The 21,007-nt window shown below is 35.1% G+C and overlaps 1 protein-coding gene across 1 annotated transcript in view; it reads right to left on the bottom strand.

Moving 5' to 3' along the window:
* Positions 1–454: 454 nt before the first annotated feature.
* The window catches only part of ANO2 (anoctamin 2), a 546,921-nt gene continuing 526,368 nt past the window's right edge, over positions 455–21,007 (bottom strand). Inside the window, exons 23-24 of the mRNA XM_074195316.1 lie at positions 6,489–6,594; positions 455–1,122 (exon numbers count right to left, since the gene is read on the bottom strand). Coding sequence (XP_074051417.1) covers positions 850–1,122; positions 6,489–6,594 — 379 coding nt within the window. The 3' untranslated portion in view covers positions 455–849. The remainder of the gene's footprint in view (positions 1,123–6,488; positions 6,595–21,007) is intronic.

Below are 21,007 nucleotides of genomic sequence, written 5' to 3' on the forward strand. Positions count from 1 at the left end.
AGAAACCCTTCCACTAGAATCTGATTCTACCAACTTTTCTCTTTCATAATTTCCATTTGAATGTGTTTTCTTGTTTTATTCTTAATGTATTTTTGTCAAGCTAGTTAACATTATTAGGTGAGGTATAGTCATATTTTTATGTGACACAGAAGAAACATAAAAACACTTTTTATGAAGACTTTTGTTTTATTATTTTCAACCTGTACCATGATAAGATGATGGTTTAGCATACAATTTGGATAATCTCAATTAAATGGTTTTGCATTCTCACCTCCATGTGTCTAGGCTACCTGTAACAGTAAGGCCTATAACAATTGAAGGGGATGATGGGGAGATGAGGAACATTGTGTTTGATTTTCTTAGGGCCAAAGATTCAGGTGAGGGTAAAGGAAAAAGAGGAAGTTTTGGGCAGTGCCATCAGGGATAGCATAAAAATTTTACTGATCTTTCATGGCCCCATTGTCTTCCAGGGTTCCTGCTAAGCAAAAGATTTTGGTATCTGAGAGAGGACTGAGTTGGGTGAGGGGGGAGGCTCCTATTATCTTAGAACTCTGGGTCCCTGTGGGAGAGAGCATTGCTGTAAGACTGATCAGCTCAAAAAAAATGATCCCAGTCCCAAGAGGGTCTGAAAGAAATCTAAGCAGCAGCATGCTTCTCTCTCCTTTCCCTTCTTGAGTTTCCTTTTTTTAATGTTCAATGTCCTATAAGACAGGAGAATATGGGCAGATACATCCATCCATGCCCACACATTTCTATGTAGAAAATATGCGCACTCTGCTGTGTGAACATGTGTTGGTCTCTCTAGCTGTGGATTCTCCACACTTGTGTCTGCCTGGGTACCTCTAAGTATCACACATCTGTGTGCTGGGAGGCAGATGATGCATTACTGCCCCTCTGACTCCGACTGGCCTGTCGAAAGCTGGCAGCTCGGCTCTTGTGACTACTGTGCTCTTCCCTACTCTGGTTCCTTTGGACAGAATCCATCACCTTCAGTTTTTCATGCTCCTCCTTTAGGAAGAAGTCCACCAGCAGGCTCTTTTCTTTTTTGATCTGGTCACTGATGTCATTGGGGATGTCTGGTATCATCCAATCCACAAGTACACTGAGGAACATCACAAGGTTCTGCCCAAGGCAAGAAAAGAGTTGGGAGAAAAAAAGCAGACAGGATAAGGTGAACATTGACAGGTTTTAAGTGATGTAGTTAGAAAGGTGGTTGGAGATTCAGTTGCTGAGCAGGTTCTGAACTGCATTGATATAAGATATTTCCTCAGGGAGGAGTTCCCAAAAGCAATTAAATCATAGGTCTAGGTCAAAAACAAACAGATTTTTTTTACAAACTTCTTTCCTAAAAATAATCCTGTGAGGTATGTTCCTCTTTCTTGTCTTCTCTCCTGAACAGTGATGAAGGATACTGATGGAGTCTCAAATTCTGTTATCTTTAGGGCATTTTTCTACCTTTAAAAATTCTATAAGTCTTATGATTTGGTCTTTTTTTCTATATATCAAGGGTCTCACAATCTCATGTTTCATAGGGTATATCTAGGAAATATCTAAGAATATTAGAGAGTGATCAGATGAAATATCAGTAGTCACAAACAGAAACCCTCAAAACCATAAGGGAAAGTCATCAACCAAATCTGTTTTTTTTAAATAAATGGATATATACATTAAACAAACAAAGAAACAAATAAATGTATATAGAGAATGGAAGTAAACACATATTCAAAAATAATATTATCCTGTAAGAATAGGATCATAAATTATACAACTAAAAATGAGCTAAGATTGTGACTTTAAAAAAAAGTTATTTTGGAGAAAATGATAATGGATAAAGGTGAGAAGACAGAACTATCTAACATTTAACTTCTTTTTTCTCTTTCAGGGAGAATGATCTTTATTCTTAGAAATGTAGTCCAAAAATGGTTATTAAGGAGGGAAAATTCATTGTAAGGCATTGTTTGGCTTTTTTGTGACATCCCATTATTTTTTCTCCTCTTCTATCCTTTAACCTCAGTCTAGGTTATTGGTCATCCTGCCCAAACCATTTGTATCCTCAGGTATTGAAATAAAAGGTCAAATATCATAATTTTCAAAACGGGGGAGGAATCTAGAAACTATAAGCCAATGAATAGAAGTGTGAGTCCTCAAAAAATTGGAGAACACATTATTCAAAGATTTGTGAAATCTTAGAAAAATTCAAGCAGTGCTCATCAGAAGCTAACACCATTTCTTCAAGAACAGGTCATACCATGTTAATTGCATTTCTATTTTTCCATATCATTACTAGCCTGGTATTTAGAAGAAATAATGTAAACAGACTATTTTCAAATTTCTCCATCTTTCCTATTAGAACATGAGACTCTGTGAAATGTTTTGCTTAAATCTAAATTTGATGGTACTATAGCTAGGTAGACCCAGAAGTAGCTAAAGACTTAGATCCACATAACTGTCATTGAGTCAAAATCAATAAATAGTATGACATAGAAGCTAAAAAAGCAAATCTCATACTGGATTCATTTTGAGCAGTATAGTAGATTCATTTAACAATCTTCTGCAAATAGGAGAGGTATTGTTGGAATTCTTTTTTATAGGTCATTTTAAGACTTACTTAAGTAACTAATAGTTTATCCAAAAGAAATTTATCCTCATAGGTATTTCTGAAATTTGGTAGAATGTGACTTGAATGGGTAAATTCTAATAGAAATTGAAAATAGAAAGGATCCACATAAAATGATTTACTCAAGCAAAAAAAAAATCTATAAACCACTGTATTCATGTGAAGAGCTCATAGATCAATTGGATGGGCATAAGAAATAAACAATTAGACAGCTAGGCATAGGAATATGATATAGCTTAATTTATTGTTGTTTAATTGTTTTTCAGTCATGTCCTACCATCTGTGACCTATTTGGTGTATTCTTAGTGAAAATATTGGAGTCATTTGCCATGTCCTTTTCCAGATCATCTTACAGATGAGAAACTGAGGCAAGTAGGGTAAAGTGACTTGCTCTGGGTTACACAGCTAGTAAGTGTCTGAGGCAAGATTTGAACTCATGAAGATGAATGTTCTCTCCACTGGACCATCTAGCAACCCTAGTTAAATGGTGGATTTTGATTATTCTAACATCAGCTGGAATTCCCATTCTGTTTAAAGCAGAGCAACTCAAACATTCTAGATTTGTCCTGATAATTTCATTTAAAATGGAGAGACAAGGGAAATTGCTATTTTGGAATTAATTTGAGCTATTAGGGAGGAACTACTTTGAAAGTAGAAACAGCATAAATATTGGGATGGCTACACTTTAGAATTAATGGTAAAGGAGGAAAAAGTGGGAAATAGTTTGACATGTAACAGAAGTTTTATAAGAAAAAAATTTCAAAAGGTCTGAGGGCCTCAAAGGATTCATGGGAAGTTTGCCTGAGAGGATGCTCACAAGAATTGAATTTTTAATAGTAGTAATGATAATTATTAAAATCTCAGAAGCAATTCCAATGAAGAATAAAGAGTATACTTGGATCGGTCTGAATAGGTTAATATAGATGGTAAAATTGACTACCTTGGATTTAAGCAATACAAACATAGATGTCAGAAGTCAGGTCAAGGAATAAAGAATTAATTGTGAGAATAGTAGCAAGACATTATGAGATCAAAATGAGTTTGAGACAAGAAATGAACAAAAAAGGCATCTTAAGTTCTTTGGGGCAGGAGAAAGATCAAAGAAGGAACATGATTTCTGCTAATGGTGCACAAAATGTTGATAATAGGCACAAGAAGGCAAAACTACTCCATGCTTATTTGTTTTTGTGTTTTCTGTCAGGATAGGGATCTTTAGATTAAAAAGAACAAAACAAAAATGATCAACAAGGAATTGATATCCAGTATAATAAGGAGATAATAACAGGACACCTAATGACTCCTGAGTTTTTTTTCCACTAGACTGAGATTTCTGAAAGAACTGACAGATATAATTAAATTGATAAGCTATAGTTAGCAATACTAGAAAGATTCTAGAGGAATAGATATGCATAAAGTTGTTTTTTTTAAAGTAATAATAGAATGGAACTTGCAAATTATAGGCCAGTGAGTTTTACAAGGGTTCCTTTAGAATTGTAAAATGTATTATTAAAGAGGTATAAACTATTTAGAAAATATTGTGATCACTAAGAAAATTTTATCAGGACAGGTCTTGCAAGACTATCCTAATTTCAGGGAAATATAGCAAACACAACTTCCCTAGAGTTCATCAAAGCATCTGATAGTCTAACATGTCATCCTTATGGAAAAGAAGGGGACAACATGAGTGATATAATAACATAGTTATATCTAGGTTTGAACATGGTTAAATGTCTGGACTCAAAGAATTCCATTAATAGATCAATGTAAACTTGGAAGATGGTCTCTAATTGAGTTTTCTAGGGATCTATCATTGGTTTTGTTATGCTGTTCAACATTTTTATCAATGATTTGGACAAATGTATGAATGGCAAGTGATACAAAGTTTAAAAATAGCTCATATTTTTGATGAGTATTGGAACCAAAAAGTTCTTGAAAAGCTAAAATGATGGTCATATTTGGATAGGATAAAATTTAATTTAAATCTAATTTAAAAAAATAAAATCCAACAGAGATAAATGTAAAGTTCTAAGGAGATGGTATGGTGGCTAAAGGGGTACTAATGAAATCACAGGTATGGTCTCCATCCTCACTCTAAATATAAAGTTCTATAAATGTATTCAAAAGTTAAATACAGGATTAGACATATGACTAGATTCATCTGATAAAATTATGGGGAGAGGGGTCTTAGTGGGCTATAAGGTCAATCAACAAAAGACAAGGATTTTACTGCAACCAAAGATTTTAATGTTAATTTCAACTTCATTAAAGGAGGTCATAATGTCAGAACATGGAGTAATTCAACTAAAACCTGCCCTGGTCAGAGCAGATTGTGTTAATTCCTGGAAACCACATTTTGGGAAGGAAATAAACTGAGATAGCAAAGGACCTCTAAAACATATCATATAAAGGCTGGTACTTAGCCTAGAGAAGAAAAGGAGGGGAATGAAGAACAGGACAGGACATGATTATTATATTCAAAAATTCAATAGTTGCTGCAATGGGGGAAGAGGGATCAGATTTTTTGTGTCTAGCTACAGGGCAGGGTAGATCTAAGAGGACTGGATAGAAGTTATACAGAGGAATATTGAGACTTGATACACAGAAAAACTTGATCAGAAATGTCTAAAAGTAATATGGCTGCATAAATGAGAAATCTTTAATAGGAGAGTGAATAATAAATTTTGGAAAGGTTGTATTGGAGAGTCTATTTTTCAGTGTGGATCAGATCTGAAGATCTCTCTGAGGGGTCTTCTAATTCCGAGACTCAGTGATTCTTTGTTTGGAGTTTGCTCTATTAAATACCTTCTGAGTTCAGTAAATTATTGTTCAAGTATCTGTTTCTTGAGCTTCTAGGAGCCTGGGATTGCATTTCAGAAATGCTATTTCAAAGTCTTACTTTAAATCAGCTTGTAGCTTTACAGAAATGTGACATGGTAAAGTTAGGAGTGTCTTGGGGGCAGGGTGGGCTAAGCAATTCTTCAAATCTATCCCACCATCTTTTAGTGGAAAGAATAGCTGTCTTCTTTGAGTGAAAGAGTAGCTCCTCTGGTCCCTAGGATGAAGGGATATTGAGGGGGGGAGCACTGTGGGATATCTAAGATCCCTCTAGAGACCCCTGTTCAGGGAGTACAAAAGCATGGGGGAGTCAAAGGAAAAAAAAGGATCTGCCCTCTTGCACTCTTCCTTGCTTGTCAGATGCTGTGGATCCGAGTGGGAATCTGGGGCCCTCTGGCTTAGGGAAATCTCTACATCGCAACTAGAGCCATAGCTATTGTCAGAGATAAGGGATCAGGGGCTCAGATTTGCTATTCAGCCAATATATGGCTTTTTGAAGCCTCTTCCTACCAGATGTCTCAGAGAGTAAAACAATACCAAAAGGAAGAGATGGAGAGGAAAGTGAAGAAAGAGTCAGGAACATAGCTCTTTTCTCAAGTTAGTGGGAAAGAGGGGTAATTTATCTGAGTTAAGAGTTGGGAATCTTTTTTCCCCCAGCTTCCCTCCCCTACTCCCCATTTTTAGCTCTCCCTTGTGTTAAGTGGGAAACTATAGTTTCCCACCAGGCCACATCTGCCTAATTACTTGGCCTTTTACCTTCCTTCTTTTTCTGGGAAGTCCATTTCCTTCAGAAAAGCTTTCCTGATACTTCTTATCTCCTCTGCCTAAAGAGAAACAAGACATTTCATTTGTGACTTAGACCCTCAGATGAATATGAAAAATGAGGTAGCCACATTAATTTTCTTTATACTGGCTGCTGAATTTCCACCTGGCCAAACTAAATACAAGGGAAACTCTGAGTCTTGATGGGGGAAGGGTGGGAGAGATGAGAAGGGGGGGGGATCAGGGTTATAGTTGAACCACCCAATTGACTTACCTGGAAGATGATGACAAAAGCCAAGCGGGCAGACAAGACAGACCAGTACTGTTTTGAAAATTCATATTGGTTTGGGGCCCATGGTGGCTCTCGGTAATCCTTAAATCTGTCCAGGGAGAAAGGTAAGGATTAAAGTAAGAACAGGAGTTGGGTGGAGGAAAAATTCAATAGTATTTCTCTGGATAAAACCCCTAAATAGATACAGTGGTAAGGCCCTTAAGGAACTTTTGCCTTTAACAAGTAATAATAACTCATATTTATGTATCACTCTAATCGCAAAAACCCTGTGAGGTAAGTAGTGGGAATATACTAATTCCTATTTTATACATAATCATGGACTCCCAGGCTAATGCTTGGATAGTTCTAACATAGAAATATCAGATTCTGGAAAGAAAGACTAGTCTTTTTCCCCAGATCTTTTTTATTGTGTGTCACATGCAAAGATGGAAAACAGGTAGGACTGAGTATGTCTATCAGATCTCTCAGCTCCTAAACCTCTCTTGACTCAAAGACTTGCATAGATTGTGGTCACAGGATGATAGTAATCAGATCTACTATTGACCTGGACCCCTCTTTCTTCCCTCTCAGGAGAGGAAAAGACCACAAAGAGAGAGAGAGAGAGTTCTGACTCAATTGCTAGCCAAATATCATTTTATGTAGTTTGCTTTCTAATTAGGTCCCTCCCTCAGGTTATCATAATCAGAACTTTGGGAGTCACTTAGATCCTTGTTGCACTTGCAGATATAGGAAGGGGTTATATATCTTTCTAGAAATGGTGACAACTTTATTTCAGTATGGTGGAGAGGACCAGACACTGACCTTAATTGGATTCCCCACCAACAAGAAAGATATAACCATGTGCTTAAGAAAACACAATTTCCCTGATAAACAAGGGAGTCTATAAACATATACTATAATTTACATACTCCTATAGCTAACATACATAAACCTTTGAGACAAAGGTTCATCATGAGGATAAATGTGAGCAGGGGAACATTCTGAGCCAATACCACCTTCACCAACCTCACATGGAGAAATAATGGAGAATCAAAAGAAGCATCTTAAATGTGATCTCCAGCTTTTCCCTTAACCACTTCAATACCCATTTATTGTTATTTCAAGGACTTCCTGGTCTAACAATCTATTACAACGCTGAATCCACATATTCTCCAAGGCACCATTATCACATGTGGATGAAGAAACAGAAACACTTTTATTTACCTATGGTCAAATACAACCAGTAAGAACTGGGGCTAGAATGTGAATGTTACTTTCCTGACTCACAATTTGCTGGGTAAGGCAGAGGGTCAGAGAGGGTGGACCTGACAGAGCAAAAAGGTAGCATTCTACCCCACCCCCAGTCTTCCTGGGGATGTACAGGAAGAATCTAGGTCATATAGAGGATAAAGTGCTATACTCTGAGCCAGGAAGATTTGAGTTCAAATTCCTTGACCTCTCCCAGTCTATCTCCAAGAGTTGTTGTGACAATAAAATGATATATTTGTAATGTATTTTGCAAACTTAAAATACAATATAAATGTTCTTCCCAATTACTATTACCATTATTATATACAATCTATCACATTTTCTCCAAGGACCCTTGGTATCCTCCTACTACTCCCCTCTTCCAGTTGCCTTGCCTGAACCTGCATGGCAAGAAGAAAAAATGGCTTCCATATAGAAAGAAGGGAATATCCTAGTGCTAATACCTAGGATAAGCCCTACATGAATGAATTCCTCAATGATAAATAAATGTCCACTCCATTATTTTGTCCCCATGCCAGTGATTCTGAACCCCTCAGTCCCATGTTCAAATTCTTCTCCATCCTCACTGGTTGTTCCCTTATTACCATCTACCATTCAGCATCCCAGTCTGAAGCGCTATCCACTGTTTTCACTGTGTTCTTTAGAATTCTTGCTTCACAGCCCTGTTTGTGGTGGCAAAGAATTGGAAATTGAATGAATGGCCATCAATTGGGGAATGGCTTAATAAACTGTGATATATATATATATTTATATATATATATATATATATATATATAATTATATAATGGAACACTATTGTTCTATTAGAAAACAGGAGGGATGGGAATTCAAGGAAGCCTGGAAGGATTTGCATGAACTGATACTGAACAAGATGAGGAGAACCAGAACACTGTACACCCTAACAGCAACATGGGGTTGATAATCAACCTTAATGAACTTGCTCATTCCATCAGTACAACAACCAGGCACAATTTTGGGATATCTGCGATGGAGAATACCATCTGAATCAGAGAAAAAAATTGAAAAAGTGAAGAAGTTTGAACAAAGACCAACCTTTAATTTAAAAAAAAGTTATCTTATGTAGTTTTGCTATCTCTTATACTTTATTTTTTCCTTAAGGATATAATTTGTCTCTCATCACATTCAACTTAGATCAATGTATACCATGGAAATAATGTTTAGACTAACATACTGCCTTCTGTGGGGGTTGGGGGGAGGGAAACTAAATTAGGGAGAAATTGTAAAATTCAAAATAAATAAATAAATTTTTAAAAAAGATTTCCTGCTTCATTCATAAATAACACTCTTTTTTTTCTTTTCTCATGCCTTCCATCTTCTTTCACTTAGTGATACGTGATTTCCTCTCAATGACACAGCCTCCCTGGGTTCCCTTTCCAGCATTGGTCTCATTGGTTTTCCCTTACCCTTGCTTAACTGCTTATAGTGGGTGATTTGAAATATCTCATTTCCCTTTGCTGCTTCCAGGCTTTTCATCTACCACTCTCACTTTATGACTTTTATTTTGAGGTTAATTCAATTCAAATTTACTACCTGATCAAGATTCTAGGAGCTGTGACCTACCAACCTCCATCTTTCACTAACAAACCTGTCTTGGAGACTTCCTCTTTTGCCTAATTTCTGCCCTCATACCAGTGGACCTCAAAATACATATTAACACTCTAGCCTCCAGTTCTACAATGTACTCAGTTTCTACTTCCTACTTCTCTACCCTACCTCAACTACAAATACATTCAATTACCAACTCTATGATAATGATTCTCAGCTTAATGGATCAGGTCTTAACCTCTCTTCTGACTTCTGGTCTCTAATCTCCAATTGATTATTGGACATCTTTAATTGGATGTCTTATTTCCACGTTTCAAAACTAGATTGTTGGAGAAATAAAAAGTCAAGAATTGCCAGGAGCTTAATGAAAAAAAGTGTAAAAGAAGGTGGCTTAGCCCTGCCTGATCTAAAATTATATTATAAAGCATCAGTCATCAAAACTGTTTGGTATTGGCTAAGAAATAGAGTGGTGGACCAGTGGAATAGACTAGATGTAAAAGCAGGAGATGATTATAGTAATCTGCTGTTTGATAAACCCAAAGAGTCCAGACATTGGGATAAAAACTCCCTCCTTGATAAAAGCTGCTGGGATAATTGGAAGTTAGTATGGAAGAAACTTAGATTAGACCAACACCTCGCACCCTTTACCAAGATAGGATCCAAATGGTTACAGGACTTAGACATAAAAAACAATACTATAAGCAAATTAGAAGATCAGGGATTAGTTTACCTGTCAGATCTATGGAAAGGGGAGCAGTTTATGACTAAGGAATAGTTGGAGAACATCACCAAAAACCAATTAGATGATTTCAATTACATTAAATTAAAAAGCTTTTGCACAGATAAAGCCAATGTAACCAAGATCAAAAGAAATGTAGTGAATTGGGAAACAATCTTTACAATTAATGATTCTGACAAAGGACTCATTTCTAAAATATATAGAGAACTGAGTCATATTTTTAAAACAAAAAGCCATTCCCCAATTGACAAATGGTCAAAGGATATGCAAAGGCAATTTACAGATGAGGAGATCAAAGCAATCCATAGCCATATGAAAAAATGCTCTGAATCATTAATTATTAGAGAAATGCAAATTAAAGCTTCTCTGAGGTACTACCTCACACCTCTCAGATTGGCCAATATGACCAGGAAGGATAATGATCATTGTAGGAAGGGTTATGAGAAATCTGGGACACTATTACACTGTTGGTGGAGCTGTGAACTCATCCAACCCTTCTGGAGAGCTATTTGGAACTAAGCCCAAAGGGCAACAAAAATGTGCATACCCTTTGACCCAGCAATACCATTACTGGGTCTATACCCTGAAGAGATGAGGAAAAAAGGTAAAAACATTACTTGTACAAAAATATTTATAGCAGCCCTGTTTGTGGTGACAAAGAATTGGAAATCCAGTAAATGTCCTTCAATTGGGGAATGGCTTAGCAAACTGGTATATGTATGTCATGGAACACTATTGTTCTATTAGAAACCAGGAGGGATGGGATTTCAGGGAAGTCTGGAGGGATTTGCATGAACTGATGCTGAGTGAGATGAGCAGAACCAGAAAAACACTGTATACCCTAACAGCAACATGGGAGTGATGTTCAACCTTGAAGGACTTGCTTATTCCAACAATCGGGAGCAATTTTGGGCTCTCCACAAAGGAGAGTGCCATCTGTATTCAGTTAAGGAGCTGTGGAGTTTGAACAAAGTTCAAGGACTATTCCCTTTAATTTAGAAAAAACAGATATCTTATTGTCTGATCTTGTTACCTCTTAGACTTCTCTTCTCTTCTTTAAGGATATGATTTCTCTCTCATCACACCCAATTTGGATCAAGCTACAACATGGAAACAAAGTAAAGACTGACAGAGTGCTTTCCATGGGAGGGTGGGAGGAGAGAAGCAAGATTGGGGGGAAAATTGTAAAACTCAAATAATATCTTTAATAAAAATTAATTTAAAAAACTAGATTGTTTATACCTTCATCGTGCTGTATATCTCCAAATTATTCTTTCTATATCTTTTTTTAGTTTTTTTGCAGGGCAAATGGGATTAAGTGGCTTGCCCAAGGGCACATAGCTAGGTAATTATTAAGTGTCTGAGACCGGATTTGAACCCAGGTACTCCTGACTCCAGGGCCAGTGTTTTATCCACTGCACCACCTAGCCACCCCTCTATATATTTTTTGTAGTTTTTTATCCCCCACATCAAATTGTAAGGACTTTGAGAGTAAGGACAATTTTTTGACTTTTTTTGGTATTCTCATTGTTTAATTTAGTGTCTGGCAAACTTGACTCATATATATTCTTTCTGTTAGGTTAAGATAGGAAAAGGTCAACCAACAAAAGTTTAAGTACTAAAATAGGCAAAAATCTGATGCTCCACTGTGGTACCATGGTGAGCTTGGGTTCTTGAAGGTTTGTTTGCCTGTGGTTTCCAATCCCAAACAAGTTGTACCAAGCAGTAAAACATTTAAAAACAGATTGTGCCAGTGCCTAGCTACATAGAGAGAAGCTCATTACCACAAAGTTGATTGCCAGGTGATGATTTTTGCTTGTTTATTTGCCACAGTTGTTCATGAAATTATCTACGTCAGAGATGCTATATACTCTTTTTGTGGAAAGAGTAGCAACATAAAAGACATAATAGATCTTGAAGAAGTGATTGAAAGATCTTTTGGGGGTCTGCTCTAAGCAGTTATTCTTGACATTTAATCTCTCTCACTCCTTGTTTCCTAACCCAAAAAATAGTCTCTTCCAACTCCAAAATTATTCTTTCTATGCTTCAAAGATTTCATATTTCCAAAGAAGTTCTTCACCCAGAAATCCAGATTCTTCCCCCAGTACCTCAGGCATAAAGTAGTGATCTGTGTTGTACTTAAAGAAAGGCAGGCATTCTTTTATTTGTTATTACCTTGAAAAAATACATAGCCTATCTATCTTTTTTCCCTGAGAATGGAGTCTATTTGTTTCATTCTGTGTACCTAGTATAATCTATACCTTGTGGTCTCTGTCATAATTTACAAATCTGTTTTGAAAAGTAATCCTTGGATTTCAGTGCAAATAGTCTTGGTGCTAGGACAGCTAAGTGGAAAGAACATTGGACTTAGAATCAGGAAAACTCCTTTTTATGAGTTCAAATTTTATGTCAAATCAGTGATACTTGGGTAAGTCACTTAACCTAGTTTGCCTCAGTTCTTCATCTGTAAAATGAACTGATAAAGGAAATGGCAAAGCACTCTGGTATCTTTATCAAAATGACTCATTGTTATTCCCATTTTTCTAAGGAAGAAAATGAAATTCAGAGAGATAAAGTGATTCTACTCCCCCCCCTTAATAAATGTTTAATTGAATTGACAATTCATTACAACTAGATTTTGAACATGGTAACAATACCAGGGCTGGATTGGTTTCTTGGACTCTTCTGGACTCTGTCTTCCAAAGCAGGGTGCATAGCTAGATTTCTGAGCCAAAAGGAAAGTTGACTAATCAAGTTGGGGATCACTTAGGATTGCTAATTGACAATCAGTTGTATTTGAATTACCACATTTCATAATTTGCATACCAGGGTAGAAAAGTATGTTGGGATAAGAAATATGAGAGATTTAATGAGACCAAGCCACTGTCCTAACAACAGAAGTGTCTGCCTTCTTCCCAGGACCCTTTAAGAGGGCTTGGGCCATTCTTTATCTTTGGCTTGCAACCCATACTTCCTTATGACTCATTAAAACTGGCCCATTTCCCCAGAAAACAGCCTTGTCAAGTGCCTGAACTCACATATTTCTGAACTTCTTATCTTGAAATAATGACAGCTTTTGAGATCATAAAAAACTATGCTACTTCATGGAACTATTCTTGCTATAGAGCTTAACATGTTGCCAATAAAAAAATAAATGATTCCCTTGAGGAGAAAGGGACAGGGTGAAATGGGGTCATTGGTAGACCAATGCTTTCAAAAGAAAAAACCAAGTAGAACTGTTACTGGACTTGGTTAGAAGTCTTAATAATTTCACCTGCTATGTTCTCAGTTTCTTCATCTATAAAATGGAGAAAATGAACTAGAGTGAGGACTTCTTATCCTCTTTTGTGTCATGATAACAGTGACACTCTGGGGAAACCCTTTCTGGATGTTTTTTAAATGTACAAAGGACATATGCAGGAAGGTGCCATCTGCATCCAGAGAAAAATCTGCCAAACTAAAGTTATGTGTAGAATGACTTTTATACACACATTTGTGTCTAATGGTAGTCATGGGGGAGGGGGAGGGGGGAAATTTACATGATAATTTTATTAAATATTTAAAAAGAATAGCAATAGATTTGCAGTTTCATGTACAATCACCTTTTTTGTTATCCCATGATATAGAAATGCTTGTATTATTTCATAAAATAAAAATAAAATAAATATACAAAATAAAAAATAAGATTACAAAGGAAAGTAATTATGTTCAAACAGTCTATCAAAATATTTTTTAAGTTCATAGACCCCATGAATCTTTTGTCTAGGTGGCCCCTAAGATCCCTTTCAATTTTAAAATTCAGTGATTTTGAGTTGCTAAGGAAATCTGAGTATGTTACAGCCCCAAAGTTTCACAGACTGGAGATTAGGAAGTCACAGTGATTGACTTTTTGCATGTGGTTTAGGCGGGGGGAGGGGGTATTGGGGGAAAGGCCTTCAAGAATGAGAACTAGATTTAATCTTTTCTTTCCTCTGAATAATCTCATTGTTGATTCTACATCAATATAAAAACATAGGGATCTACAATCAATAGAGGAAGAGTAGAAGAAAGAATAAGACACTGAGAATGGGAGGTAGAGAGAAAGCCAGAGATGGGGAAAGAAATTATATGTGTGCGCACAGGCATATGGATGGGGGCCAAGGATTTGAGAGCTGCCGCCTCTGTCTTCCCCCTCACCCCCAATCTCTCCTCTCTCAGCAGCTGATTGCAGCTGTTGGTTAGCAAGCTTGGTCTGATACCCAGATGGAAAAGAAAGCTTACTATATCCAACTCAAACACTGTGGGATTCAATTGTGTCTGTCCACTGCTAAGGGCAGAAATGCGTTCGGTTCTAGACAGTCCTTGTTAACAAGGAAAGAGTGTGGATAAATGAGCCATGGAATATTAAAGCTAGAAGGAAGCCACCTCATCTATCTCTTAGCTCTAGACAGGTCCACATTTGCATGAGCTGGGGCAGATGGGATGCTGTTTTCAAGAATCCTGGGGAAGAGGATTCTGCAGACTCCCTCACTCCCCTACCTAGGACCCTCCTACCCATAAGAATACTTTTTACTATATGAAAATCCTTGCTTAGGTCTCTTGTCCTGCACCTAAAGTCCACTTCCTTTTATTTTCAATGTATTATTCCTAAAGAAAGAACAGCTGGTCATTGACCTTGGTATTGTAGACATCTCTCTGTCCTGGTTTTTCCATGCTGAAAAGAATCCATAAATAATCCAATTCTGGTCCCACCTCTAATGCTAATGTACCGCAGCCTTTGGCAAGCTACTTTGCCTACCCTGAGAATCTGAGAAATGTTCAGAATCTGAAAGATGTATCATAAGGCCTTAGAGGGGAAAATAAAGCACAATTTACCAGAAAGATCTACAAGTAAATAATTCCATGCCAATGGGTTAAGGCTTTATGATAAAACATCAAACCTGGTAGCAAGGAAGAATAAGTAGCAGTCACAGATTATGTTTCAGTTTTCATTCTGTGGCCAAAGAAAGTTGTTTATTTGTTTAAGGAAGTTTCTTCTCTGATACCAGTACTCGGGAAATTAAAATTTTCACATATAAATGCTGATTTCACAATTTAAAAACCATTTTAACCCAGTAAATCAGGTTTATCAAATCTATTTGCATTAATAGTTGAATCAAGTCAGAGAAACACAGTTACACAATTAATTTTGAGACTATAATTATAAATAGATGAAATCATGACTAATGGATTTTTTTCCCCCTTATTAAAAAGAAGGATTAATATTTTAGCTTAGGGTATATGTCATGGATAAATATCTAGGAAATGCCTAATTTCTGGTAACAAATGAGATAATAGACCACAGGTTTCTTTGCCCCTCAAGGATTGTTATTTTTCAAAATATATTTATAAGCACATAAATGGGGCCACTTCAGGTCATCCATGCTGCTGACTAGTGAAATAGAGCAATTCTCTCAAATATTCAGGCTGGAGTGCCTCAAAACTATATACAGAATGAGGCCATTCTTTTGAAAACTACAGAGTTGTCAGTAGCCTCTGCAGATTAATAAAATTCTGGTCTATAATGGTTGCCCATTAATTGTCTCCATTGGGATTCAGTACTGGAACAAAATGAGAAGCCTACAGATCATTAAAAGACTAACAAAAGAAGGTTTACTTAGAAATAGAACTGAAAGGATATTCAACAAGGATACTGCCAACTTAGTCCCAATAGTTAAGGTCTCCTTCATGTCAAGAAAAAAAAAGACTGGTCATCAGATCAGGTATCTTGACTTACATGGTCTTGGGTCATCAGTTAACTCTGAAAAACATTTAGGTGACTAGAAAAATCACAGCAATACACCCAGAAGCCCCCAGTAGACTGAGTCAAGGAGTCTTAGTCTCCTGAACCAATAAAAGCTGATGGATTATTTCCTTGTCTTTTAGGGGGAAAAACTAGAGAACTAGTCTAACTTATGTGGGGGAAAAGAGAGGGAGGAAGAGTCTCAGGAGATAATGAACCCATTCCTCATTCATACTCCCCTGTTAAGGATAGTACTAGCAATCCATCATCTAGCCATTCACCTACTCTTCTCCCGAGTAGCTCCTAGACCTCTTCTATGGTGAGAGTATGGACTCTTTTGCCATGGGCTTACCTTTATCTTGCTAAAAGAAACTATAGGCAAGAAGTAATATCAAAACTTAACATAAATATCAAATGGTATAGCATCAAAATTCTTAAAGGAAAAGTTGTTAAATATAGGAGGAAATAGTAAAACTAGTGGGGGATCTCTACTGTACTACCAGAATTAGATAATTTTAACCATTAAATAAATAGGAAAAAAAAGTCAAGGAGATGTGGAGAGTGTTAGAAAAGTTATATATATATTGGATCTCTAGAGAAAACTGAATAGAAAGAGAAAGTATGTTTTTCTCAGTTGTACATGGCACCTTGACAAAAACTGCCCATGTATTAGAGCATAAAAATTTACTCATCAAATTCAGAAAAGCATGAATATTAATTTGCAGAATAAAAATTACATTCGATAAATGACCATGGAAGAATAAATTGAAAGGTAAATGGAACTAGATAAAGTAAAGTCTAAAGAATTAGTGGGTCAAAGAAGAAGTTATATATACAGTTGATAATTTCTTTTCAAAGAAACATTACAAAATTTGTGGGATGCAGCCAAAGCAATACATAGAGAAAATTGAATATATCAGTAAAAAAGGAAAAGGATATATCAGCAAAAGAGGAAAAAGAGACAATCAATGAATTGGATATGTTTAACAAAACAGGAAAAAAAATTAAAAATCCTCAATTAAACACCAAAATATAATGTTGAAAATAAAGGGAAGCTTAATAAAATTAAAGGTTTAGGAGCTATTTAAAAAAATACAACAAAAATAAGATAAATAAACCACTGGTTAATATGTTTTTTAAAAAAAGAAGAAAATCAAAATAATATTTGCTCAATTACATGCAAGTAAAAGTGACAATCTAAATTCCAAATGAAATGGATAGATGAAAATGCCCAGATTTATATAAGAGAAATAGAATACTTAACTAATACTATCTTGGAAAAAGAAATTGAATATGCCATCAATAAGCTTCCTAAGGGAAAAAAAAACATGACTATATGGATTTTTGCTATCCAAATCAGGGAGGGCAAAACAAAGAAAGAAAACTATAGACCAATTTCCTTAAAGAGTAGAGATACAAAAGTTTTTAAATAAAACAACCAACAAAGAGATTACAACAATATATCACAAACATCATACATGTAGCATCATACAGGTAGCATTTGTACTGGGAATGCAAGGCTGGTTAAATATTAGAAAAATTATCACTGTAACTCATCAATAACAAAAACTACCAAAAATCATATGATTATTTCAGTGAATGTAGATAAAACCTTGGACAAAATACAAACCTCATTCCCCTTAAAAACACTAGAATGAATAGGAGTCAATGGAACTCTTCTTAAAATGATAAGCAATATCTATCTAAAACTTAAAACAAATATCATCAGTAACAGGGATAAACATGAAACCTTTCCAATAGGATCAGCTATCACCATTATTATTCAATATTGTAGTTGAACTTCTAGCCATAGCAATAAGACAAGAAAACAATTGAAGGAATAAAAATATACAATGAAGAAACAAATTCTCACTCTCAACAAATGAAATGATGATATATACCCTAGACAATCAACTCAAAAAAACTAGTTACCAATTTAATTTAAACAAATAACTTCAGTAAAGCTACAAAATATAAAAATAAACTCTCATAAATCAATAGCATTTCAACATAGTACCAATGAAACCAAGCAGCAAGAGATAAAAAGAGAAATTGCATTTAAAATAACTATAAAAAAATATAAGAGGTCAACCGGCCAAGATAAACCCAGGGGATATATAAACAAAATTACAAAATACCTCACAAATAAAATCAGATCTAAACAACTGGAAAAAATATTAATTGCTCATTGGTAGGTCAAACTAATATAATAAAAATGACAATTCTATCCAAATTAATGTGTCACATCAGTCAAACTATCAAAGATTATTTTATAGAGCTAGAAAAATTAAAAATTCATCTGAATGAACAAAAAATCAAGAATATCAAGGAAATCAATTGAAGCAAATCTTAAAAAAGGTAGTCAAGCAAGTTCCAAATTTTAAACTAAATTAAAGTGATAATCATCAAAACAGTCTGATACTAAGAAGTAGAATGGTGAATCAATAGAATAGACTAGTTTATACAGTACACAGTAGTAAATGACCACAGTAATCTAATATTTGCTAAAACCAAAGATCCAGTCTTTTGGAGTAAGAACTGACTATTTGACAAAAATTGTTGGCAAAATTGAAAAGCAATTTGAGAGAAGCATAGACCAACATTTCACACTATGAATCAATATATGGCCAAAATGAATAAATGATTTAGACATCAATGGTGTTATTATAAGTAAATTAGAGGAATGTGGAAAATGTAACTGTCAGATACATAGATGAAGAAACAATTTATGAACAAATAATTTAGAGAAAATTACAGGAAATAAAAACATAATTTTGATTATATGATATTAAAAAGTTTTTGCACAAACAAAACAAATATAGTCAAACTAAAAAGAAAACAGGAAACTGGGGGGAAATTTTTACAGAAAGTTTCTCTGATAAAGGTTTCATTTCTCAAAAATATATAGGAAACTGAACTAAGTATATATAAAGTTATAGCCATTTCACAATTGAGGAATTATCAAACAGGTAATTTAAAAAAGAAATCAAAACAAACAATAGTCACATTAAAAATGCTCTAAATTACTGCTGATTAGAGAAATGTAAATTAAAACAACTCTCAGAAAACACCTATCAGATGTCTAACATGTTAGAAAAGGAAAAGACCAAATGCTTGAGAGTATGTGGAAGAATGAGACATTAATGCACTGTTGGAGGATTTGTAAACTAGTCCAAACATTCTGGAGAACAATTTGGAACTATACTCAAAGACTATAAAATTGTGCATATCCTTTGACCCAGCAGTATCATCATCAAGTCAATGAAAAGAGAAAAGGACTTATTTATACAAAAATATTATAGCAGCATTTTTTCTGGTGGCTAAGAATGGGAAATTGAGGGAATGCTCATCAATGAAGGAATGGATAAACAAATTGTGATAAGAAATTGTGGGTAGGATGGGTTCAGAAAGAGTGGAATGACTTTTATGAACTCAAGCAAAATAAAGTGAACAGAACTAGATCACTGTATACAGGAATAGCACTAATATATGAATGATCAGCTGTAAAAGACTAAGCTAATCTTATTAGATAATGATTCAAGACAATTCCAAAGGAACCATGATGAATAATGCTATTCACTTCCAAAGAGAGCACTAATGAACTTTGAACTTGAATTGAAGCACACTATTTAACTTTTTATTGTTGTATTTTGCAATTTCTTTTGCAATATGGCTAATAAGAAAATAAGTTTTGCATGAATTCACATGAATACTCAGTATCAAATTGTTTACCTTCTCAAAAAGTGGTGGCGGTCAGGAGGGAAGGAGATAATTTTAAACTCAATTTTTTAAAAAAATTGATGATTAAAATTTCTTATATATGTAATTTGAAATAGTTAAAGAAGTAAATAAAAAAGAAAATCTAAAGTGCTCAATGTTTGGAATCACAACACTGATTAATTCAATATTACTATGTGCCTGTCTTTAGTTTCCAAGAGAAGGGTAAAATTAAAGAGCTTTACAGTTTCCTACAGTTAATCCAGCTCACTCTTCTTCCCCGTTTAATTTAATTCTAGCCCAAGTCATGGTCCTTTCAACTATCTATCCTAGACGAAATATTCTTGAACAAATTTTAAAAGTTGTCTAGCCAACTGAATGTAAGACAAGCTGGCTCTTGTATTCTATACATCTGTTAGAAAATTATTCAAATATAAAAAACAGTGGTTCCTTACATGAAACTCAAATCTATCTTGTCTTTTATTTCTACCCATCCTTCCTAATACTTCTTCCTCAGTCTAAAAAGGATAATTCCAAATCCCTTTTCACATAGCAGCCCTTCAAAAACTTGAAGGTAGCTATTATTTCCCTTGCAACATCTTCTCTAGGATAAAAGTCATCATTCAATACTGGTCACAAGAAGAAAATACAGATTATGGCAATTGGTGGCTGACCCATGTAACCTGGTATGGACATTTGGGAGGTGATGGTATGCAGTGAATAGTACTATGATTTGTCAAAAATTTTAAAATAAATATTATAAACTTAATATATCAAACAAGAATGCTACCAACTTTGCAACCATATTTAATAAATGAATTTCAAATGATAAAATGTCATAACTTCTCAGTCACTCCTTTTATGTCATCAGGATACTTTTGTGCACTTATTTCTTTTTATTTTCTTCTTCTTATCATTACTTCTTGTTCTGTTTCCCTCTGTTATTATTTCATAAATCTCCATATTTTACCACTTTCCTCTTATTTATAAATCTTAGAGAAATATAGCATATTAATGACCATAATTGTTATAGAAAACAATCTATTTTCCCATTGTGGGGCATTAGGTTGCCTCCAGTTTTTTTTTAAGAGCCAGTATCTCAGAATGAGTTGGAGCTAGTAATGGATTTCAGGAATAACAAAAAGGGCTTTTGAAAAGTATGTTGGGGAGAAGAAATTTCCAACAAAGGGATCAATGGTGAGATGATGAAAATGGACCAAGAAGAATTATCTAATCATTTAGAAAACTAGAACAAAAATAGTTAGAAGGTCATTAAAACACAAAGAGATTCTTAGGAGACATCAACTGATCACCTGCCTGTCCTCAATAAGTCTTAATGAACACTTAAATTGAAAGATAAAGTAGAAATGGCTGCTGAGGAAAAGACTTGGTAAGTTCTCAGAAATCATAGAGAATAGGAAAAATACTGCTTAGCTTGAACATAGGAAATGGTATCTATCTTAATTTTCA

This window comes from Macrotis lagotis, chromosome 7, assembly GCF_037893015.1.
Source record: "Macrotis lagotis isolate mMagLag1 chromosome 7, bilby.v1.9.chrom.fasta, whole genome shotgun sequence".
NCBI lineage: Eukaryota > Metazoa > Chordata > Mammalia > Peramelemorphia > Peramelidae > Macrotis > Macrotis lagotis.